This window comes from Rhinopithecus roxellana, chromosome 5 (assembly GCF_007565055.1).
Source record: "Rhinopithecus roxellana isolate Shanxi Qingling chromosome 5, ASM756505v1, whole genome shotgun sequence".
Lineage (NCBI taxonomy): Eukaryota > Metazoa > Chordata > Mammalia > Primates > Cercopithecidae > Rhinopithecus > Rhinopithecus roxellana.
In genome coordinates this window covers 49107846-49135086 of record NC_044553.1, presented here as the reverse complement: position 1 = coordinate 49135086, position 27241 = coordinate 49107846, and the positions used below count along the sequence as shown (strand labels likewise).

General features: G+C 46.9%; 1 protein-coding gene and 2 non-coding genes across 4 annotated transcripts in view; all 3 read right to left on the bottom strand.

Moving 5' to 3' along the window:
• Positions 1 to 816: 816 nt before the first annotated feature.
• Positions 817 to 983, bottom strand: LOC115897961. The gene has a single exon (XR_004057734.1). It is a non-coding gene; the product is annotated as a U1 spliceosomal RNA (small nuclear RNA).
• A 4501-nt stretch (positions 984 to 5484) lies between these two features.
• Positions 5485 to 5649, bottom strand: LOC115897928. Its single transcript, XR_004057702.1, has one exon. It is a non-coding gene; the product is annotated as a U1 spliceosomal RNA (small nuclear RNA).
• Positions 5650 to 9972: 4323 nt separating this feature from the next.
• Positions 9973 to 27241, bottom strand: part of SNX6 (sorting nexin 6) — a 68609-nt gene continuing 51340 nt past the window's right edge. For both annotated transcript variants that reach the window (XM_010366591.2, XM_010366597.2), the window contains 4 exons: positions 22596 to 22682; positions 14897 to 15056; positions 14729 to 14814; positions 9973 to 10753 (listed from right to left, as the gene is read on the bottom strand). In XM_010366591.2, the coding sequence (XP_010364893.1) occupies positions 10700 to 10753; positions 14729 to 14814; positions 14897 to 15056; positions 22596 to 22682 (387 nt within the window). In that variant the 3' untranslated portion in view covers positions 9973 to 10699. The remainder of the gene's footprint in view (positions 10754 to 14728; positions 14815 to 14896; positions 15057 to 22595; positions 22683 to 27241) is intronic.

The following is a 27241-nucleotide window of genomic DNA, read 5'->3' as shown; positions in this document are numbered from 1 at the left end:
GTCTCAGCCTCCCGAGTAGCTGGGATTACAGGCATGCGCCACCACGCCCAGCTAATTTTGTATTTTTAGTAGAGACGGGGTTTCTCCATGTTGATCAGGCTGATCTCGAACTCCTGATTTCAGGTGATCCACCCGCCTCGGCCTCCCAAAGTGCTGGGATGACAGGCGTGAGCCACAGCGCCCGGCCAAGTCTGCATTCTTAAGTGAGTCACTCCAAGGTGCCAGGTGATGCTGAAGCTGCTGGTCGAGGGCCACACTACTACTAAGCAGCAAGGTACTAAGTACTACAGAGAGGAGACGGGGAGGAAGAAAGAGGCCGGGCGCGGTGGCTCACGCCTGTCATCCCAGCACTTTGGGAGGCCGAAGCGGGGTGATCACGAGGTCAGGAAATCAAGACCATCCTGGCCGACATGGTAAAACCCCGTCTCTACTAAACACAACAAAAATTAGCCGGGCGTGGCGGCTCGCCTGTCTTTCCCGCTACTCGGGAGGCTGAGCCAGAAGTTGCTTGAACTCGGGAGGCGGAGGCTGCAGGGAGCCGAGATCGCACCACTGCACTCCTGCCTGAGCGACGGAACGACAAATTGAGACTTCGTCTCAAAGAAAAAACAAAGAAATGAGGTGTTCTGAGAAGAACTCTGCCGTAAGTCAGTTCTACCACGGCCCGACAAAGAAATTAGGTTCCTAGAAGAACTCTGTCGTAAACCACCTTCTCCACCAGCCGCAACCGGGAAAACGGAGACCACAGCCGCTTCTCTACAAGACTCGAAAAAACAAGAAATCAGCTAAATATCTCATTAAAAAACAACCAATGACCTAAAGAAAGGGCGAACACAGTCCCCCACTACCACAAATTACGCAGTCGAGTCGCCCCCCATTTGCGGAAATCGCAGAAATCACCACACACTGAGCGTACGGTATGAAACCTCCTCCCTGGGAAAACCACCTTCGTGACCATGATACTTTCCCCGCCAATTAAAAGCTGGTTTGGTTTTTGTGTCCACTCACTCCTATATGCCCGCCACACTCTAGAAACGGTCACTTCCCTCGCGCGACCTCAGCCCCCGCTCCCCTTCAAGATCCCCTCGTTCACCCTCGTCGCTCCGGAAAACCACCGCGAAATCACTCCCGATGTCGTGGCGTGGGACGTGAGGTCCCAGGCCGGGCGGGACCGGCAGGCTCCGCGTGCGCTGTATATTTGCATATGCCACGCCCCCACTGCCGCGGGACGCCCCCGGTGCTCCAGTCTCTCCTCCTGGTTGACGCGAGACCTGCTGAGGTGGGGCACGCTCGGGTGCTGGGAGCGCGCGGATGGACACGCGGCCGCGGGTCTGGGACCTCAAAGGGAGACCCGAGAGGACCAGAGAGAGAACGCGGCCACACTGCCTGGCCTCGGAGTGACCCAGCGCCGGGTCAGAGTAGGGCTCGAGTTTGGGCTCAGCTTTGGAAAAATGAGGACCGAGAGACATCTACTCTGACGTTTCAAGTTAAAATGAATATTATTTTGTAGTTTGAAGTTCAAAGTTGGACTGAGTCGTTTGATATCCTGTCTTTACTGTTGGAAAATCAGTCCCTTGGGCTAGTCAGGCCTCGAGTGGTGTCTAGTATGTTTACATTTTCGTTGATGCTGTTCTTGGGGTCTTGGGCAGGGTTCGCTCGACCTCTATCTAGGTTTCCCTAGGTATGGCGCATTGACCGTGTTGTACAGTGAGGAAAGTAAAGTGAAAAAGGGTATGTGTAGTATGCCATCCTGTGTCTATTTCTTCTTGCAAAAAAAGTGTGTTTTTCTTCTTGCGAAAAGAAATACAAGCCTGATAAACCAGAACTGATGAAATTATTTACCAGGCCGACTGACGGGGAACAGAGTGGAAGGAGAGAGAGAGTGACCCTTTTCCGAGTATACCTTTTTTTCCTTTTCCCTTCTGACGGAGTTTCGCTCTTTGTTGCCCAGGCTGGAGTGCAATGGTGCCATCTCGGCTCACCGCAACCTCCGCCTCCCGGGTTCAAGCGATTCTCCTATTTTAGCCTCCCGAGTAGCTGGGATTACAGGCACCCGCCACCAGGCCCGACTAATTTTGTATTTTTAGTAGAGACGGGGTTTCTCCATGTTGGTCAGGCTGGTCTCGACCTCAGGTAATCTGCCCCCGCCTCGGCCCCCCAAAGTGCTGAGATTATAGGCGTGAGCCACCACTCCCAGCCTACCCTACCACTTTTTGCCTAACTTGAGTTTGGATAGTCAGTAAGAGAGCAGAGACAAAGGTGGACTAAGACCTGGGCAGAATTTTGATCTGCTCCTGGATCTATGCCAGTAAATTCTGAGACAGCCTGGACAAACTGCTGAGGAAATCAATGGTAGACTCTGGGACTTCTGGATACAGAACTGCAATGTTTCTTTTCTTTTTTTTCTTTTTTTTTTTTCTTTTCTTTTTTTAAGTAGACAGGAAGTCTCCATATGTTGCCCAGACTGGTCTCAAACTCCTGGGCTCAAGTGACCCTCCCGCCTTGGCTTCCCAAAGGGATGGGATTGAAGGTGTGAGCCACCGCGTCCGGCCGACAATTCCGTTTATAGCCCCAAGAAATGTCACCCCTTTACATAGGTAGGCAGATGCAAGCCCTAAAATACATGTTGTCAAGAATTTGTCCTCAAGAAAGAAACTTAGCACCATTTGCTACACACAGTTCATCCTCAGTTCAACTGGTAATTGGAGCGGTCAGCTGTGTTATTAACTGCCTTTAGCCAAAGGGAAAATAAAGCCTCTGTTAACCTCCATGACAAGTAGGTAGTGATAACTTGAAGCCAGCCACCTAGGCTAAATTCCCAGAGATAGAGGCCGGGTGCAGTGGCTCACGCCTGTAATCCCAGCACTATGGGAGGCCGAGGAGGGCGGATTACCTGAGGTCAAGAGTTTGAGACCAGCCTGGCCAACATGGTGAAACCTCGTCTGTACTAAAAATACAAAATTAGCCGGACGTGGTGGCACGCGCCTGTAACCCCAGCTACTTGGGAGACTGAGGCAGGAGAATCGCTCGAACCCGGGAGGCGGAGGTTGCAGTGAGCCAAGATCATGACACTGCACTCTAGCCCGGGCGATAGAGCAAGACTCTGTCTCAAAAAAAGAAAGAAAGAAAGAAAAAAGACCAGTAAATAAATATCCATCAACCAGTCAAGTACATTCCCAGAGATAGAAAGGAGATGGGGGACACTATCTTCCTTGATATTTACCTTTTGAGTTGGTGGCTTCAAGGCCCTCAAGGGTAAACCTTCGTAGGTTGTAAAACTGGCAAGAGGCTTATTTAGCTGTTAATATGACTCACGTAGGCCAGGCATGGTGGCTGACACCCGTAATTTCAGCATTTGGGGGGCCGAGGCGGAAGGATCGCTTGGGCCCAGGAGTTGGAGGCTAGCCTGGGCAACATAGGAAGACACCGTCTCTATCAAAACAAAACAAAACAAAATTAAAATTAGCCAGTTAGCCTTGTGTGGTAACGCACACCTGTGGTTCCAGCGAGGAGGAAGGCTGAGGCTGGAGGACCGCCTGAACCCAGGAGTTCGAGGCTGCAGAGTAAGCCAGGATAAGGCCACTGCTTCCCAGCCTGGGTGACAGAGAGAGACCCTGTCTCAAAAAGCAGAGACTCACGCCTCAAAGGAAGGGGAAATGTCTCTTTTCGTTATGGCACCAGGGGCACATGTTTTTGTTTTTTGTTTTTTCTTTTTTGAGGCAGGCTCTTGTCACTCGGGTGGGAGTGCAGTGGCACCATCACTGCTCACTGCTGCCTCCTCCTGCCTTTTGTTTTGGTTTGGTTTGGTTTAATTTAGAGACGAGGTCTCTCGCTGTGTTGCCCAGGCTGGTCTCCAACTCCTGGGCTCAAGAAGTGATCCTCTCGCCTCGGCCTCCCAAAGTGCTGGGATTAACAGGCATAAGCCACCGTGCCTGGCCAACATTTTTCTTTCCTTCTTCCAGTTTTCATTTACTTTTTTTTTTTCTTTTTTGAGACGGAGTCTGGCTCTGTGGCCCGGGCTGGCTGGAGTGGTACAAGTGGCATGATCTCGGCTCACTGCAACCTCTCTGACTCCCGGGTTCAAGCGATTCTCCTGCCTCAGCCTCCCGAGTAGCTGGGACTACAGGCGCCCGCCACCTTGCCCCGCTAATTTTTGTGTTTTTAGTAGAGACAGGATTTTGCCATGTTGGTCAAGCTGGTCTCGAGCTCCTGACCTCAGGTGATCCGCCCACCTGGGCCTCCCAAAGTGCTGGGATTACAGACATGAGCCACGGCGCCTAGCCTGTATTTACCCTTCTATTACACATATCCCAGGGGTGCTGAGGTCTGAGAAGGCTTGGGCATAAGGGTCTTAAGATAGCAAAATGGCAACATTATAATTGGAGGAAAGGTCCATGTCAGGATGGTGGCCCTGAACATCAGAGTGTCTTGTTTCCTCCTGGGGACATGTACAGAGGCTGTCAGGAGACCTTAAAAGCATTCATGAAAAGCCTCCTTCCCTCCCTCCCTCCTTTTTTTTTTTTTTTTTTTTTTTTTTTTGACGGAGTCTTGCTCTGTCGCCCAGGCTGGAGTGCAGTGGCGCCATCTCGGCTCAGTGCAACCTCCGCCTCCCGGGTTTAAGCAATTCTCATGCCTCGGCCTCTCGAGCAGCTGGAATTACAGGCACGAGCCACGACGCCCGGCTAATTTTTTGTATTTTCACCATGTTGCCCAGGTTGGTCTCCAACTCCTGGCCTCAAAGTGATCCGCTCGTCTCGGCCTCTCAAAGTGCTGGGTTTAGAGGCGAGTCACCGCGCCCGGCCCATGAAAAGCCTTTCTACATGGCTGTTCTGACCAGTCTTGCGTGGTCTCTCAAGGCCGTTAGCGAGGACCCAAACTGTTCTTGAGGGCCTTGTAGTCCGGCCTTCACTGTCATGCATGACACGCCTGCTTCTCTTTGGGAGTGGGATGAGTCAGTTCTAGTCCTTCCAGAAGATCCTGCTGCCAACAAGCCCAGCACCTGCCTGGGTGAGATCAGCAGCTCCCGCGGACTCGATCTCCCCGTAGGTGGGGACGCGGGGAACTCAACCCTGACGGGTTCTTCCTAAACCTCTGAGCCTATCCGGCTTGCCTGTACCAGGATTAATTGCCCATACATACTCTGTCGTTTCTGCTAGCGGTTAACAGATCCTGGGATATTTTCCCCAGGGGCCTAGTCCACGCCCGAGAAAGCTGTTCTGGCTTTTTTCTCTACACACCCCAAACTTGCAGGAAAAACGCGGCTTTGGCCTGGAAAAGCAGGAGATCGTAACGTTTCCAGGCAAACCGGTGCCAAAGGCTCTTCCCCGGGCGGGCGAAGAAAAAAAGACGGGAGCTCTTACACCCATATAAAGAGAAGAAAAGCTTCAGCGCAGCAACATTTTGCAGGCTAACGCAGCGTAACTGCGCAGTTCGCCAACCTAGGGAACCAACCTGGCTGGGCATGTTTGTTAACCTCTCGAACACCAGGAGAAAGCGCGAACTCAGTCTCCCACTACCACTAAACCATGCAGTCGAGTGTGCCACATTTAGGGAAATCGCAGGGATCAACACATCCCGCGTGCAACGAATAAGCCTCACCCTGGGAAAACCACCTTCATGATCATGGTATTTTCTCTGGCAGGTAAGTGTGAGTTGTCACTCCCGCTTTCTCTCACACCCTCGCGCCCACTACACTCTAACACACGGTCACTTCTCTCATGCGGCCCCAGCCGCCTCACCCTCTCCAGCCCCCTCGCTCCCCCTCGCCGCTAGGGAAAATCACACCGGCAGCACTCGGAAATCCGCGCGGGACGTGGGGTCCCAGACCGAGCGTGACCGGCAGCCTCCGCGCGCCGTGCTCATCTGCATACGCCACGCCCTCGCTGGGGGGACGTCCCCGGCGCTCCGGTCTCTCCAGCTGCCTGCCCGGGGACCTACTGAGGGACAGGCCTGGGTGTCTCCGGGACTGGGTGGGCGCAAGTGGGGACGCGGCCGGGAGTCTGGGACCTGAAAGGGAGACCTGAGAGGACGAGAGAGAGAGAGAGACAGACACAGAGAGAAAGAGAGAGAAGAAGTGGGGGGAGAGAGAGAGACAGTGACAGAGAAAGAGAGAGAGAAGAAGACGGCGAGAGGGAGAGAGCGAGAAGAAGGGGGCGGGAGAGAGAGAGAGAGAGAGGGAGGGAGAGAGAGAGAGAGAAAGAGGGAGAGAGAGAGAAAGAGCTTGCGGCCGCACCGCCCAGTCCCCGAGGGACCTAGCGTCTGGGCCGGGCAGGGCTCGGGTTTGGGCTCACCTTCCTCTCAGCAAAAAGCACGTTTCGGCCCCTTCTCTTCTCGCCAGCCCAACAGAAGTCTTCCCCACAGGACATAACTATTATGAGGTTCCCCTCCTCCCCCCCGCGGTTAAACATTAAGCACTAAGATTTCCCCAAGCAGCTTGACAGAACATCGTTTTCCTTGAGCATCTTCCCTGGTAGGCCTGTCGGAAATGACTGTAACTAACATACGCGGCGACGAAACCTAGGAGAACCTAAAGGAGGGGGGGCCGGGTGGAGTCGGGGGAGAATCAAGCCTCTTACTTTGAAGGAAAAAAAGTCAGGACAAAGGACAAAGTTGTCCACTATGCAAACCGTGCGTGCACTGGTCGAGTTAAGTGTATAACGCTGGACAACAAACCGTTTTTAAACACTTGGGAAAATCTGTAAATACACGGTTATTATTATTTTATTGTTGTTGTTGTTGTTGTTGTTGTTGTTATTTTTGAGACGGAGTTTCGCTCTTGTTGTCCAGGCTGGAGTGCAGTGGCGCGATCTCCCCGGGTTCCAGCGATTCTCCCGTCTCAGCCTCCCGAGTAGCTGGGATTACAGGCACCCGCCATCATGCCCGGCTAGTTTTTTTATTTTAGTAGACCAGGCCGGTCTTGAACTCCTGACCTCAGGTGATCCGCTTGCTTCGGCCTCCCAGAGCGACCGCGCCCGGCCGGTTTTTTTGGACAGTCACCTGAGAACTTTCTTCTTTACTACTTCTCCCATTGAGAAGTAGAGCCCAATTCCCCTCTCCTTGGATCTGGTTTGGCCATAGTGACTACCTTCCACAACGGCATTTGGCAGAAGCGATGTCCAGGGGCTCCCGAGGCTGGGTGGGAGGCATCCTTACAGCTCCAGAGGCATCTGGGTCTCCGGGAATCGTCTTGGAGGTTTGCGCCGCCATGGAAGAAGGCTGACTACACAGGCTGCCGTGTCGTGAGGAAGCCCGAGGCTTTGTGGAGAGAAATGCATGGAAACAGTTTCATTCCCCAGCCGAGACCCTAGGTATCAGGGAGCAGAACATCAAAACTGCGGACTTGGGATAGAAATGCATGATCATTGTTGTTGCAAAGCCTTTATGTTTTGAGGGTGGTCTTTTCGGGAAGCAATAGAGAAATGGAACGGGGAGACGGACAGTGAGCAGACAAGTAATATGAAGCAGAAGGGGGAAAAACGTGGACCACGGGTTAGAGAAGAGGGCATGGAGAGAAAAGGCTGGGGTTGAGGGCTTAACATGTTAGACAAGGGGGTCACGGAAAGCCTCCCTGCTTCTCTCTGTTTGCTCCAAACTCTTGCTTCTCTTTGCTTGCTGGGCATCAGCGCATGGAATCCCCAAAGGTCACCCCACAGTGGCAGCCTCAGCTCCAGTTTACGTGTCCTGTTACAAGTCCTAGGACCACCACCAACTCTCTAGACTTGTTTGCTTTTCTTCTAATGTAATACACACACACTCACACACACACTTTTGAGACGGAGTCTCGCTCTGTCACCAGGCTGGAGTGCGGTGGCACAATCTCAGCTCACTGCAACCTCCGCCTCCCGGGTTCAAGTGATTCTCCCGCCTCAGCCTGCCGAGTAACTGGGACTACAGGCGCCCGCCTCCAAACCCGGCTAATTTTTTGTTATTTTTAGTAGAGACGGGGTTTCACCGTGTTACCCAGGATGGTCTTGATCTCCCGACCTCGTGATCCGCCCCCCTTGGCCTCCCAAAGTGCTGGGATTATAGGCCTGAGCCACTGCTGGCAGCCAAAGTTGTTTTAAAATTTTTCTTAGTGATAGGATCTCGCCTAGTTGCCCAGGCTGGTCTTGAACTCCTGGGCTCAAGCAATCTTCCCACTTTGGACCCCCAAAGTACTGGGATTACAGGGGTAAGCCACCGCACCCAACCTCAATCTTCTTGTGATCTGTTATGTTGACAACCAACACAGCTACTTAGTGGTTGATGGGTGGACAGTGTATACAGCATGGACACACTGGGCAGAGGCGTGACTCAACGTTCCAGGTAGGACGGCAACAGATTTCATCACGCTGCTCAGAACAGCATAAAATTTAAAACATAAATCGTTTCTGCAGTTTTTCATTTAATGTTTTCAGATTTCAGGTAACTGCTGTAACTTGAAGAAAAGTGAAACTGCAGAAAAGGCAGGACCACTGGACTGCTGCTTTCATTCTACGCCCACTTTTTAGAGTGCATTCCCACAATAAGCACTCTAACAATGTAAACCAGGGGCCGAGGGATGCACCTTCCACTCTACTTCCTTCCCCAGAAAAGATCACCTTGGTACAGAATAGCAAATGGTTAAAGTGAAACACTGTATAGCTTTTGGCCCTATACTTAGTATTTCTTAACATTTACACAGCGTTTTCACATTTCCAAAGCACAGTACCAACATTTATTAATCCTCACAACACCCCTGTGAGGTAGGTCAATATGTCCCTTAGAGTAGAAAACTGAGGCAGAGGTCAAGCAAACCTGCCCTGGGCCACAGAGCCGCAGATGAAGGGGCTAGACCTGGATCCAGAAGCTAGGGCTCTTGGTCCTGCATTCATCCACTGGTGGACATCACATGGGCTTATTTTTACCAGTGAAGGTTATGTGAAGGACAAAACGCACTCAGCCAGCAACGGAAAATCAACAGTTCAAACAGCACTGGGGAACATGTCAGTTAAAGAGACGAAACACTGATCAGCTCATGAATGAGGCAAGAGAACATGCTGCCGAGGAAGTGTGGAATCATCACGACCAGGGACTAGACCAAGAATGGGCACTCAGGAGGGTTCAGGAAAATGTAAACAAACTAGGAACCCATCCAAGGGGTGACAGGCCCAAATCCCTATGGTCTCCAAATGGTAGAAAAATTAGAAAAAGATAGTGGAAAAATCCAACCACGCAACCTAACTTTAAACTAGGAATGACAGTAAAGTTCATTCACATTAGAAAGGCCGACAGTGTTTGTAATATAACTACTGGCGGTAGTATCCTATTTGTATGCCAACTTTCTTTTTTTTTTTTTTTTTTTGAGGCCGAGTCTCGCTCTGTCGCTGGGACTGGAGTGCAGTGGCCAGATCTCAGCTCACTGCAAGCTCCGCCTCCCGGGTTTACGTCATTCTCCTGCCTCAGCCTCCTGAGTAGCTGGGACTACAGGCGCCCGCCACCTCGCCCGGCTAGTTTTTGTATTTTTAGTAGAGACGGGGTTTCACCGTGTTAGCCAGGATGGTCTCGATCTCCTGACCTCGTGATCCGCCTGTCTCGGCCTCCCAAAGTGCTGGGATTACAGGCTTGAGCCACCGCGCCCGGCCTTGTATGCCAACTTTCATCTCAAATATTCTACTTTTCTTTCCCCACAGACAAACAAGCGTTGTTCTTTACAGCAGCACACCCCTTTCCCTCTACATACCAATCTATCCACTCGCATAACTACTAAGTGGCTCAATGGCATATGTCTCATGCTTAACTGGCTGAGCTAGGCGTGGAATCCGGGAAACCACAACAGACTGTACTTTGCTCCTGTATTTCAGGAATAACTGTCGCTAACCTGCCTCTGTCCGATTCCACCTTCTATGAAGTACACACAGAGGAGCAGTTCATTCTTTTGTAAAGGGATTGGTGGACTTGGTTCGAGATGCCATTTCAAAAGAAACGAGAAAAAAGAAAAACTAAGACCTGCGCTGTAAAGCATTATTATAGGAGTAGATTTATTACAGCTACTCCACATTTTCCAGAGTGATACAATTACCACAGAGTTAAAAACTATCACTGTTATCGCTGTTTATTTTACAATAATTGGTTTAGTCTACAAGTTTAAGGCAAACATACTAATGCATTTGCTTTTCTTCAGAAATCATACTTATAAAGATTACATAAAATCTTTCCCAAAACTTCTAAGAAATATTCAGTAATTAAAAATAAGTCTGATTAAGATGCTTTACCAGGATACATGAATGAGCTAAGATGGTATATAATGCTTTTTAAAAACAAAATAAAAAAAAATTCAAAAAAGGCAATCTTTATCTTGTTTGAACAATGCATTCTGAAAAGGTTAAACTTCAGAAATTATTTAAAGGTAAATAAGATTGGCAGCCATAAGGAATACTATTTATAAAATAAACAGAGTTATAGAGGCTACTTTAAAGAAGAATGAACTTTGGACTTCTGAGTATGACGAGTGCACGATGATGGACCACTGTTGTGGGGAACACAGTGCAGCATCACAGCACACAGACTGGCATCGCCTGGGTGTGCGCGGCTCAATGTTTCTCAGAAAAAGAGGAGTAGATGCACTTTTTCAGCTGTTTTCTGTTGGTTTCCAGTAAGCATAAATGCTTAACATCATTAAGAAAACAAAAATAAAATTTGAAGGAAGGCAGCCCTTTTTAACAGGAAGGCAGAGTGTGGCTTATGTGTCTCCATTTAACACTGCCAGGCAGTTCTGCAGCAACTGTAGGTTACCCTAAAAAAGGAATAAAAAATAAATTATAAATTTTAGTCCAAACAATCTAGAAGACTCCTACTGAAAATACACTGTTAGAAACCACATAAAATGTAGTGTTAGAAGTCATATGACTTTACTGATACATTAGAAATTTAAAAACAGCCATTCATTATATACACATAAAGGGTTAAACACATAAAATTACATAATTTGTTTCACATACAATAATACTTTCTACATACCAGATTCTTCAGTAAATTTCTTTTTTTCTTTTTTTTTCTGAGATGGAGTATCACTCTGTTGCCCAGGCTGGAGTGCAATGGCACCATCTCAGCTCACTGCAACCTCTGCCTCCCGGGTTCAAGTAATTCTGCCTCAGCCTCCCCAGTAGCTGGGATTACAGGCGTCTGCCACTATGCGCAGCTAATTTTTGTATTTTTAGTAGAGACAGAGTTTTGCCATGTTGGCCAGGCTGGTTTTGAACTCCTGATCTCAGGTGATCCACCTGCCTCAGCCTCCCAAAGTGCTGGGATTACAGCCATGAGCCACCACGCCAGCCTTTCTTTGTTTTGATATGGAGTCTTGCTCTGTCACCCAGACTAGAGTGCAGTGGCATGATCTCGGCTCACTGCAACCTCTGCCTCCTGGGTTCAAGCGATCGTCCTGCCTCAGCCTCTTGAGTAGCTGAGATTACAGGCGTGTGCCACTACACTGGCTAATTTTTTGTATTTTTTAGTAGAGACAGGGTTACGCTATGTTGGCCAGGTTGGTCTTGAACTCCTGACCTCAGGTGATCTGCCCGCCTTGGCCTCCCAAAGTGCTGGCATTACAGGGGTGAGCCACGGCACCCAGCCTTCACTGTAGGATGTTTAACAGCATCCTTGGCCCACCATATACTGGTAGTAACCATAGAACACCCAGTTGTGATAACCACAAATGTCTTCAGCTATTGCAAAATGTCCTCTGGGGGGCAGAATCACCTCTGATTGAGTACTACTGTTAATAGAACAGTTATCAGAAATCTAAATACAGAGAACTCAGGTCAGAAAGAATTTGAAAAAGTATAGAATCTGGCCAGGCGCGGTGGTTCATGCCTGCAATTCCAACACTTTTGGAGGCCGCGGTAGGCGGATCACCTGAGTTCAGCAGTTTGAGACCAGCCTGGCCAACATGGTGAAACCCTATCTCTACTAAAATTAGCCGGGCGTGGTGGTGTGCACCTGTGTCCCAGCTACTTGGGACGCTGAGGGAGGAGAATTGCTTGAACCCAGGAGGCACAGGTTGCAGTGAGCCGAGATCACGCCACTGCACTCCAGTCTGGGGCAACAGGAGCAAAATTCCGTATCAAATAATAAAAAAAAAAAGTGCAGAATCTGGAAACTGGACACTGACATCAATCTATAGCAGGACTCAGCAAACTTTTTGTGTAAAAGGTTAAATAATAAGTATTTTAGACTGTTTCAATAACTCCAGTATGCTACTACGTAAAAGCAGCCACAAAGCATAAATGAATGAGCTTGGCTGCGTTCCAATAAAATTTTATTTATAGATACTTAAATCTGAATTTCATAATTAATACATGTCATGACATATTATTCTTTTTTTTTTTTTTGAGACGGAGTCTCTTTCTGTTGCCCAGGCTGGAGTCCAGTGGCGCGATCTCGGCTCACTGCAAGCTCCGCCTCCCGGGTTCACGCCATTCTCCTGCCTCAGCCTCCCGAGTAGCTGGGACTAGAGGTGCCTGCCACCGCGCCCGGCTAATTTTTTTGTATTTTTAGTAGAGACGGGGTTTCACTGTGTTAGTCAGGATGGTCTCGATCTCCTGATCTTGTGATCCGCCCGCCTCGGCCTCCCAAAGTGCTGGGATTACAGGCGTGAGCCACGGCGCCTGGCCGACATATTATTCTACCTTAAAAACAAAAACCAGGCCGGGTGTGGTGGCTCAAGCCTATAATCCCAGCACCCTGAGAGGCCGAGACGGGCGGATCACGAGGTCAGGAGATCGAGACCATCCTGACTAACACAGTGAAACCCCGTCTCTACTAAAAATACAAAAAATTAGCCAGGTGTGGTGGCGGGCGCCTGTAGTCCCAGCTACTCGGGAGGCTGAGGCAGGAGAATGGCGTGAACCCGGGAGGCGGAGCTTTCAGTGAGCCGAGATCGCGCCACTGCACTCCAGCCTGGGCAACAGAGTGAGATTCCGTCTCAAAAAAATAAAAAAAAAAAAAAACCAAAAAAATCCCAACCATTTAAAAATGGGAACACCATTCCTGGCTCACAGACTTTACAGAAGAAGATGGGCTGTAGTTTGCCAACCCTTGATGTATAGCAAAACTTCTGGTAGTTCATAACTTTTTATTTTTATTTTTGGACACAGAATCTCACTCTGCTGCCCAGGCTGGAGTGCAGTGGCATGATCTCGGCTCACGGCAACTTCCGCCTCTCGGGTTCAAGTGGTCATCTCGCCTCAGCCTCCGGAGAAGCTGGGATTACAGGCATGCACCACCATGCCCAGCTGATTTTTGTATTTTTAGTAGAGAAGGGGTTTCACCATCTTGGTTAGTGGTCTCGAACTCCTGACCTAAAATGCTGGGATTACAGGCGTAAGCCACTGTGCCCGGCCTCTCTTTAAAAAAAAAGAAAACCGGCCGGGCGCGGTGGCTCAAGCCTGTAATCCCAGCACTTTGGGAGGCCGAGACGGGCGGATCACGAGGTCAGGAGATCGAGACCATCCTGGCTAACACAGTGAAACCCCGTCTCTACTAAAAATACAAAAAAAAACTTAGCCGGGCGAGGTGGCGGGCGCCTGTAGTCCCAGCTACTCCGGAGGCTGAGGCAGGAGAATGGCGTAAAACCCAGGAGGCGGGGCTTGCAGTGAGCTGAGATCCGGCCACTGCACTCCAGCCCCTGCGACAGAGCAAGACTCCGTCTCAAAAAAAAAATAAAAAATAAAAAAAATAAAAAAATAAAAAAAAAGAAAAACAATGAATATCAGAAACCAGCTCAGGCTCCGTAAGAGTAATAATGCCAAACTTATCAAAACATGTTGACAGGGTTATTAGACTAAGAAATCAGAAAACAAAAATAGCAAATGTTAAATAAAATTTTTTTTTGGCAACCAGGCTGAAGTGCAGTGGTGCAATCTTGGCTCACTGCAGCCTCCACCTCCTGGGTTTAAGCAATTCTGCCTCAGCTCCCGAGTAGCTGGGATTACAGGCGCCTGCCACCACGCCCAGCTAATTTTTATATTTTTAGTAGAGATAAGGTTTCACCATGCTGGCCAGGCTGATCTTGAACACCTGACCTCAGATGATCCACCCGTCTTGGTCTCCCAAAGTGTTGGGATTACAGGTGTGAGCCACCGCACCCGGCCTAATTTTTAAATGTTTTTATTAAGAAAGACTTTTAAAAAAACAACTAGTCAAAAAATGATACTGGTTTCCATATTAGGTGTTAGATTCTTTCAGAGCTGACCATTGGAGACGATACAGATATTATTCTTACTTTGATTAAATAATCTTTAAAATCCCTCTCAATTCTAAGATTCTCTAGTCTTAAAATTACTCTAAGGTTTGGGCCAAACTTCATTTATTAACTACAAGAAGAGGCTTAATTCAAAGTAAACAACTAATGTAAAAAAGACCAGAGGGTCAGGCATGGTTGCATACACCTGTAATCCCAGCTACTCGGGAGGCTGACGCAGGAGAATCGCTTGAACCCGGGAAGCAGAGGTTGCAGTGAGCTGAGATCGTGCCACTGCACTCTAGCCTGGGCAAGAGCGCGAGACTCTGTCTCAAAAAAACAAAACAAAACAAAAAACCCAGACCAACTGTTTTGAAGCAGTGAAATAACCTCGGAAAATGAAATTCCAATTCAGGAATAGCTGTCACAGTATCCCTATGAGAATTAAGATTAAAGAATTATCAATGTCATAACTGATTCATTTCTAAATTAAAAGTAACTTAAATTATTACATCTTTATTACAACACTACCTTTGCATGCTTCAGTTCTAACTCTGCCAGTTCCACTAAATTTTTTCTGAATGCAGCAACTCTTCTTGTCTTAAAATCTATAAGTTCTGTGAACAAGAAATTAGGATTATTTAATTTACATAATAGTCATAAAGCATACCTTGTGATTGAAAGTTAACATAACAGTACCTTGTTTTGCAGACTCAGAGATTTTTTCAAATTTCTGACAACATAATTGTTGGGAAGTTTCGGCCTGCAGAACATCTTTATTTTTTGCTCTTGCTTTATCCAGTGCTTTATTAGCATTTTCATAATCCACTAGTGACCTAGACCTTCGATACAGGAGATCCTATAAAACAGAATGCTTCACAATAGTATATATATTGCATGTTTCCAGTAGTCACACCCAGCCACCACTGTCACCACCACCACAACCATCAGAGCTAACACACAGTGAATATACTACATGCTAGTTACTCCAGTTTTTTTTTTTTGAGGTGGAGTTTTGCTCTTGTGGCCCAGGCTGGAGTGCAATGGCATGATCTTGGCTCACTGCAACCTCTGAAGTTATTCTAAATTTTTTTTTTTTTTTTTTTTGAGACGGAGTCTTGCTCTGTCACCAGGCTGGAGTGCAGAGGCACGATCTCAGCTCACTGTAACCTCCACCTCGCGGATTCAAGCAATTCTCCTGCCTCAGTTTCCCGAGTAGCTGGGACTACAGGCGTGCACCACCACGCCTGGCTAATTTTTGTATTTTTAGTAAAGACGGGGTTTCACCATGTTGGCCAGGATGGTCTCCATCTCTTGACCTTGTGATCCACTCGCCTCCACCTCCCAAAGTTATTCTAATTTTTAAATATTTTTGTAGAGATGGGGCCTCACTATGTTGTCCAGGCAGGTCTCAAACTCCTGGCCTCAAAGCGATCCTCCTATTTCAGCCTGCTAAAGTGTATTACAGGCGTGAGTCACTGCACTCAGCTCGTTTTTTAAGTAACAGCTTGAATTACACAGTCCATGTACCACATAACTCACAATTTAAAATATGAAATTCAATGGTTTTTAGCAAGCTCACAGAATTGAGGATCACCATAATCGATTTCAGAACACTTTCATCACCCAAAAAGAAACCCCATGCCCATCAACAGCCACTTGCCATTTTCCCATGTGTGCCCATATCCCTAGACAACCGCCAATTTGCTGCATCTACAGATTTGCCTATTCTGGACATGTCCCTTTTTTTTTTTTTTTTTTTTTTTTTTGAGATGGAATCTCACTCTGTTGCCTAGGCTGGAGTGTGGTAGTGTGAACTTGGCTCACTACAACCTCTGCCTCCTGGGTTTAAGCGATTCTCCTGCTGCAGCCTTCTGAGTAGCTGGGACTACAGGCGTGTGCCACAATGCCTGGCTAATTTTTGAATTTTTAGTAGAAATGGGGGTTCACCTATTCTGGATATTTCATAAAAATGGAATCATGTGAGTTTTTTGTGCCTGGCTTCTGCCACTTAGCAAGTTTCAAGTTCATCTATGTTGTAGCACAAATCAGTATTTCACTCCTTTCTACTGCTTAATAGTATTTCACATATGGCTGTATCACATTAATTCATTCATCAGTTGATAGGCATTTGGTTTATTACCACTATTTGGACATAATTAATAACGCTGCTGTGAACATTTACATACAAGTGTTTATATGGACATGGCTTCATTTCTCACTATTAAGGAATGAAATTGCTGAGTAATATGGTAACTCTACATCAAACCTTTGAGAAACTGCCATATGGTTTTCCATAGTGGCTGCACATTTTACATTCCTACCAACACCATATGACAGTTCCAATTTCCTCAGTCATATCCTTGTCAACACTTATTATCTGTTTTTTGGTTTTGGAGAAGGAGTTTCGCTGTCGTTGCCCAGGCTGGAGTGCAATGGCGCAATCTCAGCGCACCGCAACCTCTGCCTCCTGGGTTCAAGCGATTCTCCTGCCTCAGCCTCCAGAGTACCTGGGATTAGAGGCACGCGCCACCATGCCTGGCTGATTTTGTATCTTCAGTAGAGATGGGGTTTCTCTGTGGTCAGGCTGGTCTCAAACTCCCGACCTCAGGTAATCTGCCTGCCTCTGCCTCCCAAAGTGCTGGGATTACAGGTGTGAGCCACTGTGCCTGGCTTTACCTGTTTTTTTTTTTTTTTTCTTTTTTAAATGAAGGCCACTTTGTGGGTATAAAGTGATATCTCGTATTTTTTTTTTCCTGACACGGAGTCGTGCTTTGTCACCCAGGCTGGAGTGCAGTGGCGCGATCTTGGCTCACAGCAACCTCTGCTTCCCAGGTTCAAGCAATTCTCCACCTCAGCCTCCTGAGTAGCTGGGATTACAGGTGCCTGTCACTATGCTTGGCTAATTTTTATATTTTTAGTAGAGATGGGGTTTCACCATGTTGGCCAGGCTGGTCTCAAACTCCTGACTTCAAGTGATCCACCTGCCTTGGTCTCCCAAAGTGTTGGGATTATAGGTGTGAGCCACCACGCCAGGCCTATCTCATACTGCCGATTTGCATTTCCCTGACAGCTTGTGAGTATCTTTTGATGGTTTAATGGCCATTTGTGTATCTTCTTTGGAGAAAACTTTAAGTCCTTTGCCCATTTTTAAATTGGGTTATTTCTCTTTTTATTTATTTTTATTTATTTATTTATTTTTGACAAAGTCTTGCTCTGTCACCCAGGCTGGAGTGCAGTGACGTGATCTCGGCTCACTGTAACCTCCACTTTCCGGTTCAAGCAATTCTCTGCCTCAGCCTCCCGAGTAGCTGGGATTATAGGCGCCCGCCACCATGTCTGGCTAATTTTTTTGTATTTTTAGTAGAGATGGGGTTTCACCATGTTGGCCAGGCTGGTCTTGAACTCTCAACTCCGCGATCCACCTGCCTCAGCCTTCAAAAGTGCTGGGATTATGGGCGTGAGCCACCGCACCTGGCCTTCTTCTTTTTTTTTTTTTTTTTTTTTTTGAGATGGAGTCTTGCTCTGTCGCCCAGGCTGGAGTGCAGTAGCATGATCTTGGCTCACTGCAAGTTCCGCCTCCCAGGTTCACGCCATTCTCCTGCCTCAGCCTCCTGTGTAGCTGGGACTACAGGCACCCACCATGATGCCCAGCTAATTTTTTTGTATTTTAGTAGAGACAGAGTTTCACCGTGTTAGCCAGGATGGTCTCAATCTCCTGACCTCGTGATCCGCCCGCCTCGGCCTCCCAAAGTGCTAGGATTACAGGCGTGAGCCACCGCGCCCGGCCCTTTCCTTCTTTTCAATAGAGATAGGATCATGCTATGTTGCCAGGCTGGTCTTGAATTCCTAGCCTCCAGCAATCCTCCTGCCTTGGCCTCCCAAAGTGTTGGGATAACAGGGGTGAGCCACCATGCCCAGACCTGCTTTCATTTCTCTTGGGTGAATACCTAGAAGTGAACTGACTGGATCACTGCATAGTATATTTCGCCTTTTAAGAAACTATGGCCGGGCGCGGTGGCTCACGCCTGTAATCCCAGCACTTTGGGAGGCCGAGGCGGGCGGATCACGAGGTCAGGAGATCCAGACCATCCTGGCTAACACGGTGAAACCCCGTCTCTACTAAAAATACAAAAAATTAGCCGGGCGTGGTGGTGCGTGCCTGTATTCCCAGCTACTCGGAGGCTGAGGCAGGAGAATGGCGTGAACCCAGGAGGCGGAGCTTGCAGTGAGCCGAGATGGTGCCACTGCACTCCAGCCTGGGCGACAAAGCGAGACTCCATCTCAAAAAAACAAACAAACAAACAAACAAACAAAAACTATGGAAGTTTCCCAAGAAGGTGCACCACATTCCTATTAACAGTATATGATGGTTTAAATTGCTATGTATCTTTGCCAGAATTTTTCTCCTTTTATCCATTCTAATTAAGGTGTATAGTGATACCTTGTTGTACTTTTAATTCTGACAACTAAATTTTAATCATTTCTTAAAGTTACTAAGAAATTGTTATCTATTAACGACCACATTTGGCTGTGAACAGGGGCTCACACCTATAATCCTGACACCTTGGGAGGCTGAAGCGGGAGGGTAACTTGAGCCCAGGAGTTTGCAACATAGTGAGACACTTGTCTCTGCAAAAAATTAAAACAAAAAACAACCATGTTTGATAATTTAAAGTCTTCAAAAGTGAATATTTTAGCACTGCCCATCCAATGTAAATAGTTTATAAGATATAATTTGATATGAACAGTGTACTTATAAGTACCTAAGAATTCAAAGTTAAAGGGTTATAGATAATTTAATAAAAATGATCAGCATCAGTGATCAGGTCAATTCACAAATTAACACTGAATTTCGGTTATCTGATCCACTAAGTTTTCAGTGCTTTTCAGTTATTCGTGTTAACTTTTTCTTTTCTGAGATGGAGTCTCGCTCTGTCGCCCAGGTTGAAGTGCCGTGGCACGATCTCCGCTCATTGCAAGCTCCACCTCCCGGGTTCATGCCATTTTCCTGCCTCAGCATCCCGAGTAGTTGGGACTACAGGTGCCCACTACCACACCCGGCTCATTTTTTGTATTTTTTAGTAGAGATGGGGTTTCACTGTGTTAGCCAGGATGGTCTCGATCTCCTGACTTCATGATCCGCCCACCTCAGCCTCCCAAAGTGCTGGGATTACAGGTGTGAGTCATCGTGCCCGGCCTTGTGTTAACTTTTTTTTTTTTTTTTTGAGACGGAGTCTTGCTCTGTTGCCCGGGCTGGAGTGCTGTGGCTGGATCTCAGCTCACTGCAAGCTCCGCCTCCTGGGTTTATGCCATTCTCCTGCCTCAGCCTCTCGAGTAGCTGGGACTACAGGCGCCCGCCACCTCTCCCGGCTAGTTTTTTGTATTTTTTAGTAGAGACGGGGTTTCACCATGTTAGCCAGGATGGTCTCGAGCTCCTGACCTCGTGATCCGCCCGTCTCGGCCTCCCAAAGTGCTGGGATTACACGCTTGAGCCACCGCGCCCGGCTGGCCGGATGTGGTGGCTCATGCCTGTAATCCCAGGACTTTGGGAGGCTGAGGCAGATGGATCACTTGAGGTCAAGAGTTCAAGACCAGCTTGGCCAACATGGTGTTAACTTTTTTTTAAAGACAAGGTCTTACTCTGTTGTTCAGGCAAGAGTATACAGTGACAATCACGGCTCACTGCAGTTTTGAACTCCTGGGCTCAAGCAATCCTCCTGTGTCAACCTCCCCTGGGACTATAGGAACATACCACCATGGCCTAGCTAATTTTTAAAACGTTTTGTAGACACAGAATGTCATTTTGTTGCCTAGGCTGGTCTTGAACTCTTGGCCTCATGTGATTTTCCCACACTGGCCTCCCAAAGTGTTGGGATCACAGGCATAAGTCACAGTGCCCAGTCAAAAAAATTTTTTTGAGGCCAGGCGGGATGGTTCACGCCTGTAATCCCAGCATGTTGGGAGGCTGAGGCTGGTGGATCACTTGAGGTAAGGAGGTCGAGACCACCTTGGCCAACGTGGTGAAACCCCGTATCTACTAAAAACACAAAAATTATCCGGGTATGGTGGCGAGTGCCTGTAGCCCCAGTTACTCAGGAGGAGGAGGCAGGAGAATGGCTTGGACCCAGGAGGCAGAGGTTGCCATAACCCAACATCACGCCACTGCACTCCAGCCTGGGCAACAGGGCGACACTCTGTCTTTAAAATAAATAAATAAATAATAATAATAATAATAATAATAATAATAATAATAATAATAATTTTTGGTTAGTGTTTTAGTCTTGCACAGTTTTTTCTTTTTAATTAATTTTTTTTGAGATGGAGTCTCACTGTGTTGCCCAGGCTGGAATGGAATGGCACGGTCTCGGCTCACTGCTATCTCCCCCTCCTGGCTTCAAACGATTCTCCTGCCTCAGCCTCTGGAGTAGCTGTGATTACAGGCGCCTGCCACCATGCCTGGCTAATATTTGTGTTTTTAGTAGAGACGGGGTTTCACCATGTTGGCCAGGCTGGTCTCAAACTGCTGACCTCGTGATCCATCCGCCTCGGCCTCCCAAAGTGCTGGGATTACAGGGTGTGAGCCACTGCGTCCTGCTGCCCACGGCTTTTAAAGGGAAACATGAATTGCCTTATAAAAAAACATGTTTTTGTTTTATGGCGCTCTCACTCTCAATGGAGGACTTGCATAGACCAAATAAGAAATCCTTTTGCAGCTGGGTGTGGTAGCTCATGCCTGTACTCCCAGCACTTTGGGAGGCCAGGTGAGGGGATCACGGGGTCAGGAATTCAAGACCAGCCTGGCCAATATGGTGAAACTCCATCTCTACTAAAAATACAAAAGTTAGCCGGGCGCGGTGGCGGGCGCCTGTAATCCCAGCTACTTTGGAAGGCTGAGGCAGGAGAATCACTTGAACCCAGGAGGCGGAGGTTGCAGTGAGCTGCATCACGCCACTGCACTCCAGCTTGGGTGACAGAGCTAGAGTCCACCTCAAAAGAAAAAAGAAATCCTTTCGCAATATGTGGCTCATGCCCATAATTCCAGCACTTTGGGAGGCCAAGGCAAGCAGATCACCTGAGGTCAGGAGTTCGAGACCAGCCTGGCCAACATAGGGAAATGCTGCCTCTACTAAAAATACGAAAACTAGCTGGGCGTGGTGGCACATGCCTGTAATCCCAGCTACTCAGGAGGCTGAGGCAGGAAAACCGCTTGAACTCAGAAAGCAGAGGTTATATAATTGGGTGACAGAGTGAGACTCCATCTCAAAAAAAAAAAAAAAAAAAAAAAAGAAAGAAATCCTTTAGCAATACAACTGTTATTTGATCATTTTACTTTTGTTTTCCAAGATATTTTACCTGAAGAAATACACCCAATTCATTTGTTTTTAAAGACAGAGTTGGGGTTTTGCAATGTTGGTCAGGCTGGTCTTGAACTCCTGACCCCAGGTGATCCACTTGCCTCAGCCTCCCAAAGTGCTCGGATTACAGGTGTGAGCCACTGCACCCGGCCAGGTCTTGCTTTTTTTCTTTTTCTTTGTTTTTATTATTTATTATTATTTTTTGAGACAGAGTTTCACTCTTGTTGCCCAGGCTGCAGTGCAATAGCGCAATCTCTGCTCACTGCAACCTCCACTTCCTGCATTCAAGCAATTCTTTCTCAGCCTCCCGAGTAGCTGGGACTACAGGTGCCCACCACCATGCCCGGGTAATTTTTGCACTTTTAGTAGACATGGGGTTTCACCATGTTGGTCAGGGTGGTCTCGAACTCCTGACCTCAGGTGATCCATCCGCCTCACCCTCCAAAAGTGCTGAGATTAGAGGCATGAGCCACCACCCCCAGCCTCTTTTTTTTTTGAGATGGAGTTTTGCTCTTGTCACCCAGTCTGCAGTTCAACGGCACGCAATCTCGGCTCACTGTAATCTCTGCCTCCCAGGTTCAAGTGATTCTCCTACCTCAGCCTCCCAAGTAGCTGGGATTACAGGCACCCACCACCATGCCCAGTTAATTTTTTGTACTTTCAGTAGAGACAGGGTTTCATCATGTTAGCCAGGCTGGTCTTGAACTCCTGACCTCAGGTGATCCTCTGACCTTGGCCTCCCCAAGTGTTGGGATTACAGGCGTGAGCCACCACACCTGACCACAAATTCATTTTTTTAAAGTTCTAGATTATATCAGAAATATAATAAAGACGAGAATCTTATGTGAGGTTTCCCACATGAAATATGTATAATTATATACATATATACAATTTCTAAAAGGAGAAATAATATTCATATTTGAAAATATAATTTAAAATCACATAAAGGAGATAAATCATCATTAACTATCTGAAGTCTAACAAACTCTCAAGAAATGGCTTTTTGTAAAATGGCTCATTTAAAAAAAGATTAAAATTACCTTAGCAGCTTGAGATTCCCTTAAGTAATATTTTAAAAGATCAGAAAGTTTGAGGTCTTCATCAGCAGACACTCGTGCTTCTATTTTCTGGAAAGGAAAAAATTAAATATTTAATCAACAACTACATTCTGCTCTCAGTGGTTTCCTTCTTAATTACAACTATTGTTACAGTTTAAAAAAACTGAAGTTTTAACTATAGTATCCATTCCTATTTATCTAGCTTTCCTTCCCTTTTTGTTTCTACTAGCCTGCTACTTTTCTTTGCAACTCTCACATAAAATGAACAGAAAAAAGATCAGATCAAATGAGACTCCTGAGTTTATGGAAGGACTTTTTTTTTTTTTTTTTTTTTGAGACGGAGTCTAACTCTGTCACCCAGGCTGGAATGCAGTGGTGCAATCTCGGCTCAGTGCAACCTCTGCTTCCCAGGTTCAAGCAATTCTCCTGCCTCAGCCTCTGGAATAGCTGGAAATACAGGCATGCACCACCATGCCCAGCTAATTTTTCTATTTTTAGTAGAGGCATGGTTTCACCATGTTGGCCAGGCTGGTCTCAAACTCCTGACCTCAAGTGATCCTCCTGCCTCAGCCTTCCAAAGTGCTGGGATTACAGGTGTCAATCACCACGCCCAGTCAGACTCTATAGTGAGTTTCAATATCATCTTTTACCTTCATTAATATTTTCTCAGGCCAGGCACGGTGGCTCATGCCTATAATCCTGGCACTTTTGGGAGGCCGCGTAGGCGGATCATGAGGTCAGGAGTTTGAGACCAGCCTGACCAACATGGAGAAACCCCGTCTCTACTAAAAATACAAAAATTAGCCGGGCATGGTGGTGTGTCCCTGTAATCCCAGCTACTCAGAAGGCCGAGGTTGCAGTGAGCCAAGATTGAGCCACTGCACTCCAGCCTGGATGATGAAGCAAGACTCAGTCTCAAAAGAAAAAAAAAAAAAAAACTTTCTAGGTATTTCTTTCTTTTTCAGACGGAGTCTCGCTGTTGCCAGGCTGGAGTATAGTGGCATGATCTCAGCTCCCTACAACCTCCGCCTCCTGGGTTCAAGAGATTCTCCTGCCTCAGCCTCCCTAGTAGCTGGGATTACAGGTGCATGTCACCACACTCGGCTAATTTTTTTGTATTTTTTTTAGTAGAGATAGGGTTTTGTCTTGTTGGTCAGGCTGGTCTCGAACTCCTGACCTCAGGTGATCTGCCCACCTCAGCCTCCCAAACTGCTGGGATTACAGGTGTGAGCCACTGTGCCAAGCTGCTATTCATTTCAATTGTAATTGATATGCACACACAATTTTAAAGGAATGAAGACTTGCAATGGTAGACTAGTTAATTCAATCTAATCCTCCTGCTGAGGACAACCAGAAATATAGTCAAAGCATTAGTAAAATGTGCCTGAAGACACTGTAGAGTAATAAACAGAAGTGGTATGTTCAAGGTGAGATTGAAGGGGAAGTAGCCAGGTCAGACTAAAAAGATAGCTCTTCAGTATGACTGGACAGAGGATTAAAAAAAATGTATTGACCAAATGCAATATATGGGACCCTGTTTGTATCCTGATCAAAAAAACTGTACTATAATAAAAAGCCATTTATGAGACAATTGGGAAAATGTACCTACTGGATAACTGATGACATTAACGGGGAATCATTAGTAACAGTATTGACTATATTAAAAATAATTCTTATACTAAAAAAAGAGACAGGTGTGCATGAAGGACACAAAACAGAATGAAGACGAACTTTTTGGAATGTAAGAACTTTAAGCAATGTAGAAAATGTTAACATTGGCCAGGTGCAGTGGCTCACATCTGTAATCCCAGCACTATGGGAGGACAAGGCAGGTGGATCATTTGAGGTCAGGAGTTCGAGACCAGTCTGGCCAACATGGTGAAAACCCCCATCTCTACTAAAAACACAAAACACAAAAATTAGCTAGGAATGGCAGCACACGCCTATAATCCCAGGTACTTGGGAGGCTGAGGCATGAGAATCACTTGAGCCCAGGAGGCGAAAGTTGCAGTGAGTCAAGATCGTGCCACTGCGCTCCAGCTTGGGCGACAGAGCAAGACTCTGTCTCAAAACAAACAAACAAAAAACAAAAGGGAAAATGTTAATATTCAGAAACCTGGCTGATGCATTACAGGAATTCTTGTACTATTTTCTGCAACTTTTCCATAAGTCTGAAATTATCGTCAAAATAAAAAGTTAAAGTAAGGCCGGCACCTTAATAAGGCTCATGCCTGTAATCTTACCATTTTGGAAGGCTGAGGCGGGTGGAACATTTGAGGTCAGGAGCTCGAGGCCAGCCTGGCCAACATGGTGATACCCATCTCTACTAAAAGTACAAAAATTAGTCGGGTGTAGTGATGTATGCCTGTAATCTCAGTTTGGGAGGCTGAGGCAGGAGAATACTTGAACCCAGGAGACAGAGGTTGCAGTGAGTCGAGATTACGCCACTGCATTCCAGCCTAGATGACAGAGTGAGACTGTCTCAAAAAAGAATAAAAAAAAAAAGTTAAGGGGCCAGGTGCGGTGGCTCACGCCTGTAATCCCAGCACTTTGGGAGGCCAAGGTGGGGGGATCACAAGGTCAAGAGATCAAGACCGCCCTGGCCAACAGGGTGAAACCCCATCTCTATTAAAAATACAAAAATTAGCTGGGCGCGGAGGCGTGCACCTGTAGTCCCAGCTACTCGGGAGGCTGAGGCAGGAGAATTGCTTGAACTTGGGAGGCGGAGGTTGCAGTAAGCCAAGATTGCACCACTGCACTCTAGCCTGGCGACAGAGTGAGACTTCATCTCAAAAAAAAAAAAAAAAAAAAAAAGTTAAACTAAAACAACTATACACCTACCAGAATGGCAAAAATTATAAAGGTAGAAAACACTCAGTTTTAACAAGCTTGTAGAATAACCTAAATGCTCATACTTATTCTTGTGGGCATGCAAATTGGTACAATCATTATGGGAAAGTTTTGCAGTTTCTGCAAAAGCTTTTTCACATGGTTATCCTATGATCCATCAATTCCCTTCCTAGTTATATATATCCAACAGAATTGTATACTTGTGTTCAGAAGATATACAAGAATAATCTTAGCAGTATTGTTATAAAGAAACCCAAACGAGAAACTATCCAAATGCCTATCAACAGAACAGATAAACAAATTAATAAAATACTATACAGCAAGAAGAATAAAGGAACCAGGCTAGGTAGCTCATGCCTATAATCCCAATGCTTTGAAGGGTGAGGCAGGAATATCAATAGAGGCCAGGAGTTCAAGACCAGCCTGGGCAATGTAGTGAGATTCCCGCTCTACAAAAATTAGCCAGGTATGGTAACACACATCTGTAGTCCTAACTACTTGGGAGGCCGAGGCAGGAGGATGCTTGACCTCAAGAGTTTGAGGCTGCAATGAGTTATCATCATGTAAGTGCACTCCCACCTGGGCAACAGAGTGAGACCCCGTCTCTAAAACAAAAAGAATAAAGGAACTACGTCTATGTGCAACAACATGGTTTAATCCTATGAATGAATATAATGTTGAGTACATTAAACACACATGAAAGAATATAAGCCAGGCACAGAGGCTCATACCTGTAATTCCAGCACTCTGGGAGGCTGAGGCAGGATGACTGCCTGAGGCCAGGAGTTTGAGACCAGCCTGGGCAACATAGCAAGACCCTGTCTCTACCAAAGGAAAAAAAAAAAGAAAAAAGAAAAAGAATACATGTTGCACAAGCATTTGTATTATGTATAAAACTAAAAAAGGGGCCGGGTCGGGCACAGTGGCTCATGCCTGTAATTCTAGCACTTTCGGAGGCCAGGGCAGGCAGATCACTTGACATCAGGACTTTGAGACCAGCCTGGCCAACATGGCGAAACCCCTCTCTACTAAAAATACAAAAATTAGCCTGGTGTGGTGGTGCATGCCTGTAATCTCAGCTACTCCGGAGGCAGGAGAATCACTTGAACCTGGGAGGCGGAGGTTGCAATGAGCCGAGATCGTGCCACTGCACTCCAGCCTCCAGCCTGGTTTTGATCTCAAAACAAACAAACAAAAAACAAAACAAAAAACCTGAATCTGTACTGGCAGTGCCTTGAGAGGCAGCTGAGGAGATGAGGAGGAGGCCAGGCATCTGAGTTGCTGGTAATTTTCTATTTATTTTCTTTCTTTCTTTGATACAGGGTCTCTGTCACCCAGGCTGGAGTACACTGGCACAATCACAGCTCACTACAACCTTGACCTCCTGGGCTCAACAATCTTCCTACCTTAGCCTCCCAAATAGTTAGGACTACAGTTGTGCGCCATCATGACTGGCTAATTTTTGGTAACTTTTGTAGAGAGGGAGCCTCGCTACATTGCCCAAGCTAGTTGAACTCCTGGCCTCTACTGATCCTCCCACCTCATCCTTCAATGTATGGGATGATAGGCGTGGGCCACGTGGCCTGGTTCCTTTATTCTTATTGGTATGTAGTATTTAATTAATTTGTCTGTTCCAGGAGGTATTCTTTTTTTTTTAGAGATAGGGTCTCACTCTGTCGCCCAGGATAGAATGCAGTTGCACGATCATACACCTCACTGCAGCCTCAAACTCCTGAGCTCAAGCATCCTCCTGCCTCAGCCTCCCAAGTAGGACTACA